The sequence below is a fragment of the Camelus ferus genome, chromosome 1 (genome assembly GCF_009834535.1).
Source record: "Camelus ferus isolate YT-003-E chromosome 1, BCGSAC_Cfer_1.0, whole genome shotgun sequence".
NCBI lineage: Eukaryota > Metazoa > Chordata > Mammalia > Artiodactyla > Camelidae > Camelus > Camelus ferus.
Window position 1 is genome coordinate 69109866 of NC_045696.1, and position 22775 is coordinate 69132640.

Sequence of the window (22775 nt, forward strand, 5' to 3'; positions counted from 1 at the left end):
AGATGGATGAGGCTGTGTGGTTCCAGAGCCAAGGTCATGAACGTGGGTGTGCCTTTGGTTCGGGAGTGGGAGGAGGGTGCAGATATCTCAGGAGAGTGAAAGGTAGAGGCTGGGTCACAGGAGACTCATGATAAAATATATCTGACAAAGGTCTGGGGTGGAGATACCTCCAGGTGTTGAGTAAAGTGAGAACTGTAGATTTTCTATACCAGCTCTGAGAGCTCATTCTTCTGTTAAAATATGGATGGTCTGGAGACACCTGGCACACAGCCTTCAGTCCAGTCTCATGTCACTCTGATCAGTGCTCCAGGATCTTCAGAATAATAGGTATATAACTCTTTTAGCACATTTTAGCTCAAGAAATGTAAAAGGTGCTCTACTACTGCCCACTTTGATCAAAACTCCCACTTGGGATAAACAACAAGGTCCTACTGTAGAGCACAGGGAACTATGTTCAATACCTTATAATAGCCTATAATGAAAAAAGAATATGACATGGAATATATATATGTACACACACACACATATATATATAAAAACTGAATCACTGTGCTATACATCAGAAATTAACATATTGTAAATTGACTATGCTTCAGTAAAATAAAATAAAATAAAATAAAATAAAATAAAATAAAATAAAAACTCCCACTTAGGCTTTATTTTATCTTTCCAGGTTGGTCCTTCTGCCTCTTCAACATCTTCCTGTTACGTTAGTCAGGTTCACTGCTCCACATATGATCATGGCTTGGATCAAATGTTGGTTTCAAATGCTTTAGTCTTGGCTTCCCAATGTGATTGTAAGCTGTTCGAGGGAAAGCATTTATATCTCTTAAAATTGATTTCCCCTCATTTGCCTTGAGGTTCCCATAGGCTGAATACGTGACCATGAGTGGACTAGAGATGAGTCAAAGCACCTGGTCACCACACGTGTGCTCTGAGCACCTGGGCCCAAAATGTGATCAGCCAGCTGGCATTGAAACTAAGGCTGACAAAAAAGGATGCTTACATCAATTTCTGTCAGCTTATTGATGGTATCTTTGTCTTCCTTTGTAATTCTTTAAAATGACTGCAGATTTCTCTTCATTGAGTTTCTCTTCAATTTAAACAGTGCAACGGAGTGGGATGTTTTAAATAAAAACTCAGTATTAAAAAGAATTAAAATAAAATTCCTCTTTTTCTCAGGACTGACTATGGTAAACAGTCAGTGCATGCCACTTGACTTCATTATAGTTTATCCTGAGCAGTGTTCAGAACAGCCCCAGCCACAGTGAACTATTTCATAAGGGTTTTGGATAGAGATAATAATCATCCCAGAATCAGAAATCATCTTGACGTGTTTTGTGTGTGTGTGTGTATGACAACACTGATGATAAAGACTTGTGATAACACGGGGTAACAGAGTTCAAAAGGTCTGAATGTGAATGCCAGCTTGGTCACATATTAAGTTTGTGACCCTGGGTTGGGCTCTGTGAGCCAGTTTCCTCGTTGTAAAAGAAAGGTGACCACGGGGGCCTCAGAGTAGTTGTGAGAATGAACTTACACACCAAAAGGAGCATTTAATACCTGTGTTTTATGACAGAAAACAATCTAAATCTCTTTTTTTCCCTTCTACTGGTTTTCTATTTGCTCCTTTACCTGGATCAGAAAGATAATTTTAAATTTTCTTTAAAATTTTTTAAGACTAGGTATTTTCTGCTAATGAGAAGTTGGTAGACATATTAACAAAAGATTTTTTTTTCTTTTTCAGTAATTGTCTGGATCAATGGATAAAAAATGATAATAAAACGAGACAAATTAATCTCAGCTTTGTGCTGGGGATCAGGAGAAGGAGAAAGGAGGGAAGGGAGAAAGAGAGATTGGTGGTAGAAACATGACCCACTAACCCTCGATTGAGCATCCGCGATGAGGTCTCTGTGGTACGGAAGCCCCACGTAAGGGACACTGCCTCGGCTGGCAGGAGCCTCAGAGCCTGAGCACTGGCTCTCTGATCAGCTGGATTTTGCTGCAGGTTGAGTGTGACTCAAAAGAGACCACTGTGAGTAAACCAGGAGGGAGAACATCAAGACGGAACTTTATTTCGCCCAGCGACAGAGTGATGAAATGGCGTTCTTCTCTATTTAACCTCTCTCCCATCTTCTTGTCCTTCCACGCGGGGCTGCTGACAGAGCTTCCTGGGGCTATTGTGCCAGGCGTGGAGATTCTGCCCCTGGTCAATTGACCTCACTCTCAGGTGCTGGCTCTGCCCCTGCCTCCCATGGTTGGCCCTTGTACTCGCAGGACCTGAGGTGCCTCTGTAAGTATAGTAAAACTCCGTTAATCGGATGTTCTCACTCAAACAGAGGAGAGTGAAGCAACCAGTTGACAAGATGAGACTTCTTCCTGACATCACTGGTTCTTTATTTGAAAGTACAGATAATATTTGAAAAGAAAGAAAAACTCAGAGGCTCAAATGCATCCAATAAATTGAAGCAGCAGTGACACATGCATCCACAGGTGTGTGTCACTGTCTAAAGCCCTGTCTTGTTCCCCAGGCAAAAGCGCAGCAAGGGTTATACAGTAGATGCTCCCCTCACATTGGAAGGCAATGAAAGATGATCTTTTGCAAAAGTCAGTATTCTTCAATGTTGTAGCAAAAAACAAAACCAATAATAATGTGATTAAAAAGTGAGGCCAGAGAGGAATTTTTTAAAATTTCTGAGCAAAATTTGCATCACATCTCATGATATTTCCTTATCAATTACAAAAAAAGATTCCCTTCAGCCCACCTGCCTTTCTATTACTTCCTCTGCTCTCCATCCTTATCATTAAACTCAGAGCTGCTAAAAACTAAGGATTACTCAGTGGAGCCTTGGCAACAAATAAACAGAAAGCTCCTATTTGAAAGCCCTGCTGCAAAGTGTAGTTAATGAGTAAACAGAAATTACTGACTTTTGAGAAACCCTCTCACCCAGAAAGGGAACTATCAGAATAATTTTGGCAAGTGGGAGTAACTGTTTGCCATAATTAGCCCATTTTGGAAACAGAAAGCCAATGAATGTTCTTCCCCTGCCCTCCTTTCGGCTAATCTGTCTTTCTCATTTGTTGTCTCTCTGTGACCTCTGGAGGTTTTAATTATTATTTTTCCCCCATTAAGAAGTTCAGCATTCATTCTCTTGACTTCCTTTATTTTCACATGTGTTCCAGGACCAGATGCCACACTTTATTCAGAATGTCAAGAATCTTTCTATGAAAATGGATGACGTACGTTTTAAGGTACACATTCATTATCAGAAAAGCAAACTGCAGTAGGCCGTGCAGTAGGTCACGTTAGTCTGTCCGTTTTCTGTGCTAGTTAAGACAACTTGTGGGGAAGACTCAGAAAGGATTTCGAATTCTACAGTTTTATGTCATCCCTAGAGATTGATGGTGTCCCCATCGGGAGTCTCACCATTTCTCTCTAGGCTGTCCTGAACGTTCATGGTTTTTGTTGCATTATATCAGGATATTTGGACAATGAAAAAAGGGAAGGATGCAGTGTTAAAGAAATACCCATGACTGCGTAAATTAATAAACAGCATCAGAGAGACTGAAATCATGAAATTCTTTCATCTCCACAGTGGGATTCACTCCATTAACTGGTTTCCAGGGGCGTCCAGGACATTTGGGGGAGGTTGTTTCTGGAAAATCCGAAATGAGCCCAAATGAAAGGCCATTTGGCTCTATCTGTATTTCAGGGATCCAATCATCATCCTCAGTCGCTGTGGGAGGCGGTAGTGTATTAGGCATCACAGCTGCAATGAGATCTGAGTCCTGAAAGTCAGGAAGGGTGATGGCTGCACCTGGCTGGGCTAAGGAAGGGAGGGGTGGCCCTTCAGTCTTCTCTTGTGTCTGTGGAGAAGAGGTAGCACTATCTTCATAAAAACTTGCCAAATGCTCTGGTCTCCAACCATTGTGTTTTCCATTGTTCTTTCCTTTATTTTTATGTTTTCCATGACCATGACCATGCCCGTGTTTATGTCCATGGGCTGGGCCATGTCCCTTTGGATGTCCATGGGCTGGGTCATGTCCCTTTGGATGTCCATGGGCTGGGCCATGTCCCTTTTGGTGTCCATGGCCAAGGCCATGACCCTTTAGGTGCTCAGGGCCTTGGTCATGCTCATGTTTATGGCCATGGCCAAGGCCATGTTTTATTCGCTTTTCATGGCCCCCGCCATGCCCATGAGTGGGTCTTTGTTCTTTCCCTGAATCCCACTCTTCATCTTGTACAGGTGCCATGGAAGTGTGGGGTGGACTTACAGTTTTTCCTTCTTCGGTTTTATTCACTCCTACTGATCGAAAAGGCGAAAAGCCTGGAGGCCTTTTCATCATTGAGGTCTAAACAGGAAATATTAGATGAACACATTACTGTGAAAGTCACACTGTCAATGAAGAAAGGAAGGGGACCTGGCAATGCTATCTCAGTTTACAGTGGGGCATGTCTTTGCCAGATTTTAAATACTACATTAATAGTTCAGAAAGGATGAGAATGAATATTTTTCCTCTTTTGATTGATTTTATAATTTGGGGATATTGATTATTGTTCTTCATAATATGATAAACTGGAGAATTTTTTCTTTATCTGGGAAAAATTGGATGGTTGAACTACATAACCTCTAGAGTATCTTCTAAGCCTATGATTACATAAAACCATAGCACATTATTTATTAATGGATACTATTTCTATTAGCACAATTACTGCTTTTGTCCAAAAACTAACTGGCTTTATGAACAGAATATATAGGGAGCATACATATATCCACAATCACTCTGTTGAGCTAGGACACATTAGAATATGTTCCCAAGCTTGAAACACAGCCTTTGTATAATGTTTGTGTTAGGCTATATACATACCTACACATGGCAAAAGCCTAAATCAGAACAAAGGGGGCAGAGGCAACCTGCATCAAAGAAAGGGATCTATGGATGATTTTCTGCATACATTTTCACTACCTGCGGGAACATGGTGGTTGGAGGCAGTGTTTGGTGATGAAAAGAGCATGGTGTTTGAAGTCAGACAAGCCAGACCCTACTAGTTATCAACATCATGGTGAACAGAGTGGGCTCTGACTTGACTTAGATCTGAATCTGAGCACCACTAGCTTCACTTTCCTCATCTGTTAAATGGGAATAACAGCACCCGCCTCAGAGTTATCAGGAGGAGAATATATGTGAAGTCCTCAGTACAGTGCCTGGGATGGCAGAAGCACTTGATACAGTCATTATTCACCCTGGGACCTTAGCATCTTTGTAATTTTTAGTGTCGCCACCGTGACAATGGGAAAAGCATTATTTACCTCCCAGAGTTCTTTTAAGAATTAAAGGGAAAAACAATGCAAACTAATGCTTCTTAAACTTGAATGTAGGTATGAATCCCCTGGGGATTGGGTTAAAATGCACCTTTTGATCAGGAGATAAGGAGTGGGATCTGAGACCTGCATTTCTCCCAAGCGCCTTGGATATAAGCAGAGCACCTCGGGCACACACTGAGGTGCACAGCTAGTGTTACTCTTTGGCAGGAACTGCATTTCACTAAGAGAGAGCCTACTGACTCATGGGACACTGACAATGTGCGAGAAGTGATAAAGAGGATTTCTGCTCTCCTTTCTACCGTAAAAAAGAGAGATCAGCACAGAAATGTTAGCCTTGTTATTTTAAAAAGACAGTCCCCCAACTCATTTAAGTAATAGGTCCTTTTCTACCCCAAAATATGGCTTTTTTAGAATGAGCAATTAGAAGGTAATTAGAATCATACCTTTGCAAGTGATTCACAGTTGACAGTAGGGTAAATTTTTTTCTCCCAAGGTACCACAAGAACGTCAGATTTACAGTTTAGAGTTTGCTATCCATGAAAACAGAAGCCAAAAGAGAGAACTGTGTTATTCATGAGATCCACAGACAAGTACAAAACATCAGATATCTTTCCAGGTAGTTACAGTTGCATTACTACTCACGCCATGTTTATTGATCTCACAACTTTCGGTCAACTCTTCATTACTTTCCTTGGAACATGTGGTTTCTTTGGCTCTGAACACAATAGAATATTTCATTCCAGCCACCACCTGGAAAATTAATTAGCACAAAGTCAGAGCTTATTTAAAATTGTATAACAAATCATATATTTTACCCTAAGGGCTTCTAGGGGACAATATTGAAATTTTAATTATATGCTGACCAAATGAGGGTTATACCCCAAAAGCACAAATGTTTGACAAGAAAACTTTCAGTCTGTATGCATGTCTAAAATATTTGGCTATTGGTTGGTCTCATTTTCTTTTCTAAATGGGAAAAGAAAAGCATGCTATAATTTTCATTTTTATCTTTTTCTGAGTTTTATTGTTTAGCAGCTGCAAAATTCACTAGTAACTCAAGGGCTCAAGTCATAATAGAATTACGAAGAGCTTGAAGAAAAACTTAGACAATTTATTTTATCTTTTGCTTGTTTGTTTTTTGGGGGCACCAGGAGAGGAAATTAGGTTTGTTTATTTATTTATTTATTTACTTATTTATTTATTTAATGGAGGTACTGGGGATTGAAACCAGGACCTCGTGCATGCTAAACACGCACTCTACCACTGAACTATACCCCCCTAGACAATTTCTTGAAACACACTTTGTCCTGCCAAAGCTTGAACAGAGAAATACTGAGTTAGTGCCACTGTAGAAATTGTGGATCAAATTATGTGATGAGGAAAATTATTTGGATTTTCTAGCTTGCTTCTGCTAGCTTTTTATATTAAGAAACTATTTTAATTTCTAGCAACAGTTTTAATCATCATGCAATGCTATCTTCCATTAAAATTTTGTGCCCCAATTTTTTTTTTTGTCCAGAAGAGGCACACTTTATCTACTTAAAAAGTAAGTCATTGTGTTTTTTTCAAAAACACTGACTTCAACAAAATCCCAAGCATAGTTTTTTAAAAGTCATATTTCTTACACACTTGAACAGTATACTTCATAAAAATGCTTTTAAATTACATGTACAAATATGGCCCAATTTCCAGGCCAAGTTAGTTAGTATTTCATTCTAGGATTTAAGTGTGTGTGTGTGTGTGTGTGTGTGTGTGTGTGTGTTATGAACTGAATATATCCTCCCCAAATGCATATGTTGAAGCCCTAACCTCCAAGGTGCTGGTACTAGGAGGTAGGGCCTTTGAGAGGCAATTAGGTTTAGATGAGGTTATGAGGATGGGGCCCCCTGATGGGATTAGTAAACTTACAGAAGAGAAACAGAGACTAGAGGTCTCTCTTTCTCTGAAATGTAAAGACTCAGTGAGAAGGCAGCCATCTGCAAGCCAAGAAGAGAGCCCTCACCAGGGCAACACCAGGGTTTTTGGACTTCCCAGCCTGCAGAACTGTGAGAATAAACTCCTGTTGTTAAGTCATCCAGTCTATATTTCGTTATGATCACCAGAGCAGACTAACACTGTGTGTGTGTGTGTGTGTAATACTATGTAGCTATCAAAAAGAATGTATTACACATATCTGTTGACCTAGAGGGTTGACCATTATTGAAAACATGAAGTTCCAGGGTGATAGTATAATCCCATTTTTGTAAAAGCAAACTGCAACAGTCTTCCTTATCTCTTCATGATTTTTTTCTTTTTGTTTTTTTTAATTTTACTTTTTTGGGGGGGGTAATTAGGTTATTTATTTATTTATTTGTTTGTTTATTTATTTATTTTAGAGGAGATATTGGGAATTGAACCCAGGACTTTGTGCATGCTAAGCCTGTGCTCTACCACTTGAGCTATGCCCTCCCCCTTTTTTCATGTATATATATATATTTAATTTATTTATTTTTTAAACATGAAGAAAGTGTGGTGGGAGGAGGACGAGGGAGAGAAAACAGTCATAAGAAGAACTAAACTCCTCCTCTACCTTCTCTGGTATTGTTTTGCAGGGTAAACACAATAAAATTTTTAAGATAAATTTGATAATAAACTTTTTAAACTCCAGCTGTGTATAAGTTGGGCAAGAAGGTTCTGAAAGGGTTTTAGGGTCTATACTTTGGTGATAATGAATTTTCTTGCTACTTTCAGAGAATACCTTAATTCAGTTGTTTTTGATGCTCCCGTTGATCAATGTGATGTTGCCTAAGAAAGCTGACAATATATTGCAAACCATAGCTGTTGACGCAATTCTCTTTGGGGTCCAGAGGGGAGGAATAAAGCAGACCTAATACCATCTTCTGTTTGGGGGCCTCAGAATCACACCCCTATTGCCATTCTTATCACGTGTCATTCTCATCAGAAGTCTTCCCTGTTTAAATCCATCCTGCCCAAGTTTTGTTTTTAAAGTGGAGAAGACTGTGTAGCAATACAATTTCCAAATGTGTTAAAACATTTAAATTAAAGAAATAAAACAGGAATATAGAAATAATATTAATTGACTTTCAGGATGATAATCTTTCTTAGGTGAAAAGCACAGGAAATAAACCTAAAGGAAGGGGAAAATGTCTAAATTTGACTAGAAAAAAAGGAAAACTGATTGTCAAAAACCACAGTAACCAAAGTAAGAATGCAAACTGGGAAAAATATGAGGTAGGGTCAATATTCTTACACATATCAAGCCTGACACTAAAAATAAAAGGACAAAGGACATAAACAGATCTTGCAGAGAAGTTAAAATGGTCATTAATCCTGAAAAAGAGTTTACTTTCATTAATAATCAAGGATATGCATGCATCAAAAAAACAATGCAACATGATTTTTAACCTTGCACACTGGCAAAGATGAAAAACAGTGATAGCCCCTTGTGCTGGCCAGATGTGGGAAGTATCACTGCTGGTAGGAATATAGTTCAGACCAAGCCCATTACCCAGTGTCTTATACCTAGGCAGTGTGAATGTAAATTGGAATAATTGCAAGTAATTTGGTGATTCGTCAGTTTGCATCAAAAGTCTTAGACTGATGCAAATCCCCAGTGCCTCCATTAAAAAACAAAAACAAAAGAATTAAAAAGAACTCCTCACAAAGATACTTTAAAATTGCTGCCTTAGTATTCCATTGTATGGATATGCTAGACATTATGTGATCATTTTTATATTATTGATCATTTGGACAGCTGATCATTTTTTTTTTTTTTTGCTTCTATAGTTAAAGCGGCAATGAATATAATTCTGTTTAAAGACTCCTTCTATTTTAATTTCTAGAAATTCAATTACTGAGCCCAAACTATGAACTTTTTCAAATGAGATTTTTTTCATAGATTACAAAGATCATGTTGGTTTGCTGTAATAGTTTGGTTCTCTTTTGATTACTTTTCATTAGCTTGTATTTGGGGAAGCCGGTTTTGAGGTCCTGTAATAAGAATGTGTCCGTGAATACGTCTGTCATATGTGGTTGGAGTTGGAAGGGATTTGGGCTGTTCTAACCCAGCCACTTGCTTTACAGATGGGGCCACAAAGGCTAAGTGAATCTGAATGACTGCCCAGGGTCACCCAGGATACAAGTGGCTGAGGCTGTAGCAGAGCTGGGTCTCCTGACCTCCAGACCAGATACTCCTTATCCTCTGTTGACAGGTATGGAAAGAGAGATGAACCCTCAGAGGGTACATTTGTCGGAGGGAATGGCATCCCAGGCAGGGAACAAATGACATGAAGATGAGTGTGTGAAGAGGGTCTGGGTGATAACTGGCTGATGTGGCTGAGACTAACACACTAAGTGACGCTACAATGAGTGATGAGTCTAGAAAGGCAGAGGATAAGTCTTGCTTTTCCTAGCCCTGAATTTTATTAATTAGATAATAGTTGCTCATATTTATATAGCACTTTGGAGTTTGAAAAGTGATTGACATACATTGTCTTATGTGATCCTCCCTGTAATCCTTTACAGATAGAAAATGGAAAAAATGCTTTAAAAGACTTGCCTGAGATCACACACCAGAAGTGCACTGATGTTGGGACTTGAAATTCAAATCTACCGGATCCCGTTTACCAGGTACACAGTTTCCCAATTCAGAGCCAAGATCAGTGGCCAAACTAGTAAGCAATTTGCCATAGACTATAATATCACTATTTTTGTAGTATGATTTACAGACCTGTGCTGTTGCTTTTTCCACGAAGTCAATCTTGAAATAGAAATTTCCATTATTCTCTGCATTAAGCTTTGCAATAGAGTGATTCAGAGCCTCCTCCAGCTCTGGGCTGTCGACAGGTATAACTGTGGGGCAGCCAGGGCAAATCTTGCCAGGTGGTTGTACAAAATCCTCCCCTGAAAGAGGCAGGTTTACATCAGCTTGTGCACTGAAGGAGTCGTCTAGCCTAGTACCTTTCCCAGCATCCATTTATAGAGGGCCATGTGGCAGCCCAAGGCCCAGCAGTAAACAGGTGAAGGTTGTATGTCAGGCTTTTACTGTCTCTCCTCTTTTCCTCCCCAAACTTTCCTCTGATTGGAAGTTTCCCTAAAATGTGTCTAGGGAAACTTTAAATTAGAAAGTGTTAGTGCCTCAATCAATAAGCCACACTTTTCCTAAGTTTTTATATTTTTGATGGAAGCTGTAAAAAGCAAGGCTTAACATAAAGGAATGATTTTCTAGTGGGGAAATAGTAAATCCTGAGATTCTGTTGAGCAGGCAGCTTCAGTGATGCTTCATATCATGCAATGTAGACAACTATCTTCCAAGTATTCCATGTATGAGAAAAGCCAACGCTTGGTATAACAAATACTGACTGGACCTTAAGCTTGCATTCCTCCCCCACCCCCTGCCCCATTAGAACATGCAAGAAAAATAATCTTTAATTGAAAGGATTTTATTGTCAGTAGTTAAAAATGAGATACTGCTTCCCTAATTTATAATACCTGATGCAGACACACCTTGAATACAAGCTGACATACTGAAGGCCAACTTTGCCCAGAAAATAGAAATTCTCCCTTCTCTCACCATATTCTGTTCTGGGCACTTGCAGAGCAGTCTCAGCTGCACCTGCTGTAGCACAGGGGGGCAGAGATGGGGGACGGTGTTCTTCGTAAGGTCTGGGGTCATATAGACTTCATGGCACATCATGAGAACCAAAGCACTGTTTCTATGGAAAGACCTAGCCAGTTGTCTGGGACCCACATGCACTATCAGAGAACTAACGTGAGTTATCCCATACCTGGATAAAGGTTACATTTCTGTGACAAGGAAGCAATTCTTAGCTGAGGATCCACATGTGCTTTATCTGTACATTCACCAATATCCTGGTTTTTAAAAAGCATATAAGAGTATATATTAGGAACATTTTTAAAGAACCTTTAAAGTAAACGACTAGTAAAATTAAAAATAAGATGTTGGCTCTGCAAATCATCACATAGAACAAACCAATACAATGCATAATCTAATTGCAAAAGAGAGAATAAGAAACAACAAGGGAGTAGCATCAACAACAACAAATACACACACACAAGCACACAGACATGAAATGAGATGCCAAGAATATGTAGTGCAGAAATAAAAATCATATAAGTGAATGGGTAACATTTTCTTTTAGCAAGGCAAAGACTTTCAGATTAAGTTAAGGACAAAATCAAAGTATTACATCTTCAAGAATAACAGTGTATAATAAAAAAGATAAAGAAAGATTACACATAACGGATGAGCAAAGCTATATGAAACAAATATGAACAAAAATGGAGCTAGAATATTATTGATATTGGACAAAGTAAAATTCAAGGTAACAAAAAACTCATAAAGGTAGAAGAAAGATAATTTTATTTTTATCTAGAAGCATGGAATCAAAATGCATAAAGCAGAAAATATATGAATAGAAATGGACATAAATAATTGTGGTGGGAAAGTCTAGTATACAATTATTATACAACAGGCAAAATAGATAAAAAAATAAATAAGATCATAGAAGACATGACTAACATGATAAGGATTAATTTCTATTAATAAAATGCCAAAATTAACATCTTGGTGTCTGAATTTCTCATTTTCTTCCCATATAATAGAATTCAAGAAGTAGAATGACTAGATTAAAGGGCTGGCAGCCACTTCTTGCTGAAGCACAGCCTTCTGCTAAAACACACGTATGCCTGGGAGGATCAATATGCCTTAGCCATCTCAACATGCGCTAACTCCTGCCACCCGGAGACGCTCTCTTTTAAAGTAATTTTGGTTCATATAAGTAAGAGAGAGAATCCAGATGTGTTTATTAAAGGTAGGGAAGGGAAGGCGAGAAAACCAGCAGAGACAAGTTGGAAGTGAGGGACAGTCCCAGGAAGAGCTCGGGAACCCCATAAGGATGTTGAGCACGTAGGGAGGAAAAGGAGGTAGGAAAATGTGAAGACATGAAAAGACAAACTTGACTGTGGCATCATTTTGTCTCAGGCTATTCCTAGTCCCTGGTTAGATCTGTAAATGCTTATTGCCAGATGTGCTGATTCTCCCACTAGGTGGGTAAGCACCTTGACCGGTGATGTGAACTTCAGATGGCCAAGTAAATGTGAATATGAACTGGTGACTGTCATCCCCAATTTTAGTGACCGAGTCTTCCACCACAGCTGAGAGTTCCCACACTTGGGAATACTGGGCATGAAAAGCTAAGAACTTTATAATTAGATTTTTGCCTACTTACAGCATTGGAAAGGGACTTGCAGTCTGGAGTTAAGAATAGAAAATTCTCCTTGGAACAATTAGTTTGCACAATTGAGTAAGTAATTTCATAGTTCCATCCAGCCACCACCTGAAACGATTTGGGATTGAATCCCAAAAGGGCAGTTTAAACATTATGTACAGTGTTAGGAGGAGCTTAGAATACTGCCTGGCATTTCATAAGTGCTCAGATATGTGGACTATGATTATTACTAGGCAAAAGTCATTACCTGAATAAATATTGAGCACATTATGACTCCCACACCCTTCAACACAGCACATACACAAACATACATTCACACACACATTGCTACACATCTGAAAACAAAAAGCAATTTATAAGATAGAGTTACTCTATCTCCTTAAGTAAGACCTAGCAGTATTTCCTCTGCCAGGTAGCAGGAAAAAAATGATCTGTTGAATTTTGTGAAATATTAATAATGCTTTTCTAGGTGGATAAAGAAAACTTTGAAGCTAGAGTGGCCTTTACCACTAGGTTCCCAGACTGCCAGGCAGTAAGATTTCTCCTGCTTTATCTGGGGAGGGTCCCACCCTGATAGCTGGGTATGGACAGAACTGAGTAGAACATAATCTTTCATGAAGGCAAGTTGGAAGTCCAGTTAAAAGCAGAGGAATGCAACAGACCTAAGGGGGCCACTCATAATTAGATGTTGAAATCCAAAGGGTCCAGTCAACTGTCGGTAAAGGCTTCATGAACTGAGGCAATAAGAAGACCAGATTTATAAGTATTTACTTTTTCTTCTGATGATACAGAAACTATAATTTAGAGGATACCTAGCAAGCCGTGCCATCCTTTGTAGGTACAATTTAATATTTGGGGCAATGTTTGCCTCATGATAGCTAGGAGATGATAGTCTTCTTAAAACCCTAAGGCCAGAATAACTTTTCCATTCCACCATCTCTAGGAAGAACATGGAATTCTGACCACTCGTTCACTAAAAACAAATCTCAAAGGAGGGGGTCTGGTTAGTCTCCCTTTCCACCTTAACAGATCACAGTATTCGAATCACTTTGCCTAAAGAGAAAGTCTGCCTCCAGAGCTAGTCGTTTGAGAACATGGAAGAATTCCCTCTCACTTGCCATGGAATCATACTTTTTTTCCAGCCAATGGTTTATTTTAGGTAATGAAACCCTAAGCCAAAAAGATCTAACCAATTTTAACATTACAATGAGAAATGAAAAATTAAAGAACAAACCTGTCTCAAGGCGCTTTTTACTTCTCCAAGATCAAAGAGGTGCGAATGATCAGTATTGTTGTTAAAATGTTGAATGGCGTGTTTCAGAATGGGTTCCAACTCAGGGTTCGTGGTTGATATGGGGTGTTCGCAGCCAAGACAGTCATACTGGGTGGTCACCACAGGGCCCTCGGCTTGACAAAGAGCAGGCAAAAGGACAGCATTAATGAGCGAAACTTGCATTCAGATACATTGCCCTGAGTAAGTAAGATAATTTGCATGGCCCTGATACCCAAACTCTCCAGTAAATCCTAGTATGCACCAGAAAAAGAACACAAGACTGCTTCTGAGTTGGAGGGAGAAACCTATGATTCACCTAGGGACATCTTCCATACGTACCATTGTGCGTAATTATTTTAAATTTATTTCAAAGTCATCTTCCATGACAGAAGTGATACATGAATTTATCCTCAAAAAAATTAAAACATTACAGTTATATTATTTCTTTTTCAGTGTTAATTAAAGTTCCTTGAAGCCTGGCTCAGGGTATAATATGTTTGGTATCAATTCCAGTCCAGCAAACATGTATTTTGCATGCCTTGAGCTGAGCTAGGCTGAGTGGATACATTTATTCCTGAGTCGTGGCCACCGCCGTGAAGGAGTCGAGCAAAGTCGAGTGGGAGAGACAGATCTGATGATGGATCATTTCAATGTAATTCGGCAAGAGCTTGGAAAGGCAGAAGCCCAGAGTGAGCCCCAGGAAGACTTTCCTGGGGAGAAGAGGCTGAGCTAGGAAGGGTGAAGAATGGTCAAGGTCAGCCTCACAATCCCAGGTGTGAAGCCTGAGAAGAAGGATGGATGGCTCCTGAGGAAGCAGGGTGAGTCAGGGACAGTGGTGTGGGACATGGTGTACACACATCTTACCAGAGCTTCATGGGGAGGGAAGGGTGATCTGAGGTCTGAGCAGTCACAGGAGAGTCTTCTGCTGGGAAGCCTAGGCAGGGATTACCGTCTTTCAAGGTCACGGGCTCCCTGGAGACTCTGATGTAAGCTATGGCACCCCCTCCCCCCAGGAAAGTGCAGTACTCACAACTTTCTCCACTTAATTTGGGGGATTCCTAGACCCTCTGAAGTGAATGAAGAATGGGAAGCCACTGAAGGGGTTTTAATAAAACAATATATTGCTCCGGCAATTCTGGATCTTTTGTGATTCCACATAAATTTTAGGATTATTTGTTCTAGTTCTGTGAAAAATTTCCTGGGTAATTTGATAGGGATCGCATTAAATCTGTAGATTGCTTTAGGTAGTATGGCCGTTTTAACACTCATTCTTCTAATCCAAGACCATGAGATAGCTTTCCATTTCTTTAAATCATCTTTTATTTCCTTAATCAGTGTTTTGTAGTTCTTAGCATAGAAGTCTTTCATCTCCTTGGTCAGGTTTATTCCTAAGTATTTTATTTTTTTGGATGTGATTTCAAAAGGGATTGTTTCTTTCCTTTCCTTTCCTTGGTAACTTATGGTTACCATGGGGGAAAGGAAGTGGGGAGGGATTAATTGGGAGTTTGAAATTTGCCGATACTACTATGTATAAAACAGATATACAACAAGGTTATACTGCATAGCACAGGGGACTATCTTCAATATCTTGTAGTAACCTATAGTGAAAAAGAAAATGAAAAGGAACATATGTGTGTATATGTATGACTGAAACATTATGCTCTACGCTGGAAATTGACACATTGTAAACTGACTATACTTCAATTAAAAAAATGTAAAATATATTTTTAAAAGAGTGAGTCTGTATCAGATTGTGAAGTAATGTTCATAACAGGCAGCCCTGACCTGCAACACCTGTGGCGCAAAATGGGAAGTACTGAAGGAGTCCTAAGCCCCTTGGCCCCGGGGCGCTCACTACCGCAGGATGTAAGATCCCAACAGGATCAGGAAGCCAGTCGAGCTCTGCATGACTGCCCTCCTGTCAGCAGTTCCACACAACCCCCCTGGCAATGGCTTCTCGGCTTTCTCTCCCTAAGTATGTGTGTCAGGAAAAGATTTACTTGGTGGATATTCATAGCTTTCCCCTCTCCTTTCCTTGTAGCTTTGAGGTTGAATCGGGGTAATGCGCAAAATTAAAGAACTAGAGGGGCTCCCGTAGGAAAGGTGAGGAAGAACAACAACAACAACAAAAAAAGATGAACACAGGAGGTGAAAGGGGAGATGAGAAAAGACCCAAGGCTGGGTTGCCCGACCTCAAGGGCAGCGCCCACTGGAGTAAGAGGAGAGATGCAGCAGCCTTTTGAGGGTGAGAGGAGCAGGGAAAGAGGCAAACTCAGTTGTGTGAGGGGTGACAGAATGACTTCCCACCCTGCCCCAACATGTCTAGGAAGATGTTTTTAAAATTAAAATAAAGATTTTATATTTTGAATTCCAAAACACATCTGGCCAGAAAGGTTTCAGATAAGGGATTGTGGACCCAGTGGTAATTTCTGAAGTCATGGCACAGAGTCTTTTCTCTCATAGTCCATAAGCACTGTGCTCTGGATAATGTTAAAATTTGCTTACTAGATGGAGTTCTTAAACTGAATAATAAAAAGCTACTCCTATTCCCTGGCCTCCCTCCAAAAGATTTTAATTACTTGTAATCTCTTTTCTGTTTTGGACTGTTTTTCTTTGAATGCAACTTCTTGCAAGAGCAGGAACTTAAGGGATGTAGTTTTTGTGGGTTCCATCTAGACGATTAAGGCCGGAATAGAACAGTTAACGCTGTGGGGAGGTTCAATAGTGTGGCTAAAGATGCCGTTCTGGAGCTCACACACTAAAACCCTATCCTGCAGAAGGCCAACTCCAGGATGGCTTTGTGACTGACATCACCTAGCTGTGCCCATTCTTCTGTGCCTGGTGCCCCTGCCACAAGAGTGAATGAGCTAATAGGGATTATATCTGTTGATAAGTTGCTCCATACTTCAGTTCCAAAGGAATTTTGTTTGTGGAGAGCCAACTTTATCAACTCTGCTAATTACTAGCTATGGGGTCACAGGCAAGATACTTAACTGCTGTGGGCCTCAGTTTCCTCATCTGTGAACTGGGGACTTCTTTTTTAATTGAAGTATAGTTGATTTACAATGTTGCATTAGTTTCTGGCATACAGCATAGTGATTCAGTTATACACACACACACACACACACACACACACACACACACACACTATATATATATTCTTTTTCATTATAGGTTACTACAAGATATTGAATATAGTTCCCGTTAATATACAGTAGGACCTTGTTTATCTATTTTATACATAGTATTTAGTATCTGCAAAGCCCAAACTCCTAATTTATCCCTCCCCCCTTTTCCCTGCCAGAAACCACAGGTTTGTTTTCTATGTTGTGAGTCCTTTTCTGTTTTGTAAATAAGCTCACTTGTGCCATATTTTTTAGATTCCGTGTATAAGTGATATCATATGATATTTGTCTTTCTCTGTCTGGCTTACTTCACTTAGTGCGATAATCTCTAGGTCCATCTACATTGCTGCAAATGGCATTACTTCATTCATTTTTATGTTTGAGCAGTATTCTATTGTATATATATATATACACACCACATGTTCTTTACTTATCTGTTGGTGGACATTTAGGTTGTTTTCATATCTTGGCTATTATAAATAGTGCTGCTAAGAACATTGGGGTGCATATATCTTTTCGAACTAGAGTTCCCTCCAGATATATGCCCAGGAGTGGGATTGCTGGATCATATGGTAAGTCTATTTTTAGTTTTTAAAGTAATCTTCATACTGTTTTCCACAGTGGCTGCACCAAAACTACATTCCCACCAATAGTGTAGGAAGGCCCCCTTTTCTCCACACCCTCTCTAGCATTAATTGTTTGTGGATTTTTTAATGATGGCCATTCTGACTGGTGTGAGGTGATATCTCATTGTAGTTTTAATTTATATTTCTCTGATAATTAGCAATACTGAGCATCTTTTCATGTGGCTATTGGCCATCTGTATGTCTTCATTGGAGAAATGTCTGCTTAGGTCTTCTGCCCATTTTTTTTTCTGCCTGTTTTTTTCTTTTTTCTTTTTTAATGAACTGGAGATATTAATACTTGCCACATAGGGTTGTTGTGAGGATTAAAGTTAACACAGGTGAAGCGATTAGAACTTTGGCTGGCAATAACTGCTCAAGAAATGTTAGCTATCATTACTTTTATCCTGATTATCATTAATGCTCTACTATGCTTACATCTTCAGGTGAATCATCTAGTTCATTCTACAAAAAAGCCTGCAAAATGGAAATTACTGTGATCTCCTTTTACAGGTAAGGAAAAAGGAAAGTCAAGGAGGGGAACAGCTTTGAAAGATTCCAGACCAGATCTGACCTCAAGGTTTGTGCTTTCCCCCCAACTAGGGTGGTGCCTGAAATTGAAGCCAGTTCTGTGCCTTTTGCATACACCTATTACAGTGCTGCTCTTGAGGAAGAGAATCAGGACAGCGCCAAAGCGATGACTAACATGAGCCTGGCCCCAGCCTCAGGACTCTGCTGTTCCACCCCTCCAGCGCCCCCACAAGGCTGTAAATGGCATCACAACTGCTACCCTCCCGGAGGGCTGCGTCTTTGGCGCCACACACAGTAAAGTGTCATTTTCCACCCAGAGCAGTGCCACCAGACACATCAGCTACCTGGAGTAATCTGGCAGGTCTGGGTAGCCACGGAGAACTTCATATTCTTTCTCTTTGCCACTGTCACTGTGCATTCTCCTGTGGCCTAAGAAGGAAAAAAAAGAGAGAGACTATTTATCTTAATTTTCAGACGAAATCCACCCAGTACTATTGCTAACTCTGGCTTTGCTTCTTTAAAATTTGTCAAGATTTTTTTTTTCTAACAGTTTCAAGACGTGAGAATGAATGTTTTGCAGCCTACCATAATTTTATACAAACCGCTGATATTCATGAGATTTTGGAGGAGTGGTAGGATAAATGGTGAGGTTTTAAAATATGAGTCTTTGTTTTGAGCCCTGGGGATATTTTTCTCCAGGATGTACACCAGCCTGTTAAACTCTCCTCTTAATTTACCTTTCGACGTCAATGTTCAAACTGTGACCAGAGCAGGACTTGTGGGGCCTTCCAGGGTCAGACCCCTCCCCCATATCCTCCGCTGTAGCTCCTCTCTGAAGAACCCAGGTAATCTTATCTCAAGTATATTTCCTGAGTTTTTCACATGCTAAAAGCCACCAAAGGGAAGAAATTAACTACTTGATGATCCAGAGCACTTGGCCTCCAGAGCTTCTGGCGCCTGGGGGCTGATATTGTTGATCACCCTATTCCCTCAGCATCAACCAGAGAACTGTGCATGAGCGGATCAGTACCCTGCAACCCACCTCCCTCACCTGGCCTTTAAATTGTTTTGTTGAAACCCTTCAGGGAGTTCGGGGTTTTCTTGGGCTTGAGCCATCCCATTTTTCTTGCTCCGTCCTGCGATAAACTTTTCTCTGCCCCAAACTCATGTTTCAGTTTGTTTGGCCTCATGGTGCATCCGGCACACAAATCTGCCTTTGGTAACAAAACTGCATCCAAGGTGCCAGTGTTCTGACTCCCTGGACTGTGAAGAGGGTGGCTTGCTTCCTGGCAGATACCATCACAGCCTCCCTTAATTAAGTCCAAATAATCAGCTGTGCTGTGCCACACAGGTTAGACATTTGGTTAGGACAGCCAGTGTTATTAAAGCAAGGCCCTTTGCATAACGGATCTCATTTCTTCCTCCAACTACCTGATGAAGTCAACTTTCTCTCTCTTTATGAGCGAGCTCACAGGTTCTGAGTGGTCAGCTAGTTGGAGGTAGAGCAGGGTTGGCACTCAGGCCCACGCAGTTGAAGCATCCACACTCTCCCTCACCAGCTCAGCCCAGATCTCAGCCCAGGTATCGAACTATTGTCTCTCTGGCGTCTGGCCCACATGTCCCAGTTGGTCATTGGAGTCCTTTTCTTATGGGAGGGCTTTCTCCATGTTTAACTGCTGGCCTCTCCATGCCCCTTCTGTGTGTGTGAGGATGCAGACATCAGGTGTCTGACTGTTCCACACAGTTGAGGGTTCACATGCGTCCCTCACAAACAGCTCCACGTATCAGTCACCCCCACCACTGGCGGGAAAGCCTGGCATGCTCTGCGGAGAAGAAGAAGCCTGGGAACCTCCCACACACTCACAGCTTGTGCAGAGTCTTTGTAGTCACATTCCTGCCACGTTTTGTCACTTTGAACAGGACAGTCGCCCTCCTTGATTTGGTACTTGAAGGAATAAAATGTGTCAGGATTATCCTGAAAAACAGCAACCAAAAGGGATCATCTGACCCAAGAGCAAATTATTCGAGTAGGACCTGGGGCAGTTACAAATATTTGATCCTGATTTGATTCAATGAAGGCAAAAGCATTTATTAAAAATATTGAAAGTCTATAAATATTTACTTGGAAGAATGTCCATAGTTTACTATTTACAAGTATATATATATTTTAAGTTACAAAGTAGTATCATAGTACTAGCCCATCTTTGTAGAAACCAATTTATAGGTAAACACACGATTTTTAAAAGTCTGGAAAATTATGCAGCTAAGTTGTTAAAATGTGTGTCTCTCAGCAGTAGGAGTAAAATTGTCTTTCACTTTCTACTTTAAACAAACATTCCTGAATTGTCTACTTTTTAAAAAACAAACATATGTTATTTTTTCAATTAGAAAATAAACCAGAAACCTTTTTTCATTAAAAAAGTAATAGTTATCTTTGGATGATGGGATTAATTTTGGGTCATATTAGTATTTTAATTTGCTTTGTTTTGTTATTTATTCTAGCATGTCATGGAATAATAAGTAAAACTTTAAAGGTGCAAAGGGGCTGAGTTAGATAATCTTTCAGATGCAGCATCCTGGCATGTCGGAGCAGCCAAGGACCTGGGAAGTGATGATGTCCAGCTTCTCACTTTGTAGGTGAGAGAAAGGGGGCCCCAGGCGGTGAGGCCTGGCTCAGGCAGCGCCCCCACCGTGTAGAGGCGGAGTCAGCCTGGGTCACAGGCCTCCTGGCTGGAGGGGCTGTGTTCTCACTACAGGATTTGCGTCTAGGAGGTGATGGTTCACACATGATAGTCTCTAATATTCCTTCCAGGTCTCAGAGTTCAATAAAACCTAAGTGGTCATGGCATACAGCACACAGCAAAGGAAAGGTAAGGAGTGATTCTGTGGACACATTAGAATAAAAAACCCCATTTGCTGTGGATGTCAGCCAATAAGGACAACACCAGTAAGCCATTGCTTGAGAACACCAGGACTCACACGACCACACAAGCTTGTGAAACAGAAAGGCTGGACTTTACTTTCAGAAGAAAAAAGGAAAAACCAACATGTCCCCTGGGCTTTTTCCTTTTTCCTCATAATGTCAAATGGCTGGAATCTTTTTCCACCTAAGTAAACAATTGCTTAACTATCACAGAAACATAAAATTTTACAATGAAATTCATTTAAACAACTATGGAAAGACTTGTATTTCTTGAAGTCACACTCCCTATCAGGATTTGTTTCCATCTTGAGTGCATCAGTCAGTGATAAAAAATACTAAATCCCAAGTGGAAATGGCTGTCACCTTGATGCATTCAGCCATACGGACTTCATGGTAGTTATTTCGTCTTATGCAGTAGAGCCAACTTAATCTCACTTCTGAGTCCTCTTAGACCTACCTCCCTTTTCTGTAGCTTAATTGAGGAATAATTGACAAGTGAAAACTGTATATATTTAAGGTGTACAAAGTGATGAATTGACACACATATACATTGTGTAATGATTACCGTAAATAAGCTAATTAACACAAACAAGCTAATTCTCACCACCTTTATTTTTGTGGTGAGAATACTTAAGATCTAGTCTTTTAACAAATTCTGAGTATACAATACAGTATTATTAACTATAAATCACTACGCTGTAGTTTACAGCTTCAGGACCTATTCATCTCATAACTGACAGTTTATACACTTTAACCAGCAGCTCCCTATTTTCCCTGCCTCCCAGTCTCTGGCAATTACCATTCTACTTTCCATGTCTGTGAGTTTGAATTTTTAGATTCCACATGTAAGTGAAATCAGAGTATCTGTTAGATCTGTCCCCTTGGGCGCTCCCTCCCCACCTGAGGTCTGGGGGTCTTCATATTTCAGTCTAGATTCGGTCACCCAGTAAATCCTCTTGCTGCAGCCTCAGTCCCTGGATTCTCCTACTCTGTGTAGTCCTTTTCAGACTACTCCATCTACCTTTGTTTCATGTCACCCTAGGACACTGCTTCTCTGATCACCCAGGAAGACAATCTTGGTGACCCAAGGATTAGCTATACCCCTGCCTCCACCTGCAAGGCCAGAGAGGGGTGCTGGTCCTTTCTAAGAGATGTAAGCTTCCCTTTGATTATCAGTTCTTTGGTGATTGGTGTGTATGTGTGTGTGTGTGTGTGTGTGTGTGTGTGTGAGGCCTGGACTCTGAGTGACAGCACAAATCCCAAATGACTTCAAAGTTAATCACAGTTCACTCACCGTCTTCCTGACCTCAGTTACACGATACAATACAAACTGGTTGCCACTTTTGTTTTCACTGTTGTATTTCCTGAGAGCACTGTCCACAGCCTTAAATACATCCTGGTCGTTGCAGTCAATTTCTTCTGAGAAGGGCTCCTGGGTCAAACTTGGTAGCAGCCTGGAGCAAAGGAAAAGGATGGCGATTAATTTCATGATTTAACAGTCTCCCTCTGGGAGTTTCACCAAGAATTGAGAGCCTGATTTAGATGCTGATTTTAACTGTCTTCAGCCTCTGTCTTCTCCTGGCTCTCCTCTCTCTGCCACAGCTCTGTGAAGCCCTCGTTTTGATTGCTGCTGCCTTGAACTATTTGCCCAATTCCAAAAGGACAAATGGCCCTGCTGGGGTATCTAAGCAGATTTTGGGCTGAAATGTTACAACACTCGGGT

At 40.4% G+C, this 22775-nt stretch overlaps 1 protein-coding gene across 2 annotated transcripts; it reads right to left on the reverse strand.

The window, feature by feature from the left end:
• Positions 1 to 2040: 2040 nt before the first annotated feature.
• KNG1 (kininogen 1) lies at positions 2041 to 22775 on the reverse strand. Of its 2 annotated transcripts, XM_006195675.3 has the most exons (11): positions 22347 to 22760; positions 19994 to 20104; positions 18474 to 18558; positions 13812 to 13984; positions 12578 to 12685; positions 11114 to 11198; positions 10057 to 10229; positions 5970 to 6077; positions 5771 to 5857; positions 4276 to 4353; positions 2041 to 2291 (listed from the first exon to the last, which is right to left on the reverse strand). In XM_006195675.3, the coding sequence occupies exons 1-11, from the start codon at positions 22539 to 22541 to the stop codon at positions 2211 to 2213; spliced, it is 1284 nt and encodes a 427-aa protein (XP_006195737.3). In that variant the 5' UTR covers positions 22542 to 22760; the 3' UTR covers positions 2041 to 2210. The 2 variants fall into 2 exon arrangements, with proteins under 2 accessions (XP_006195737.3, XP_032338489.1); XM_032482598.1 differs by lacking the exon at positions 2041 to 2291 and having other exon boundaries at positions 2374 to 4353; positions 22347 to 22775.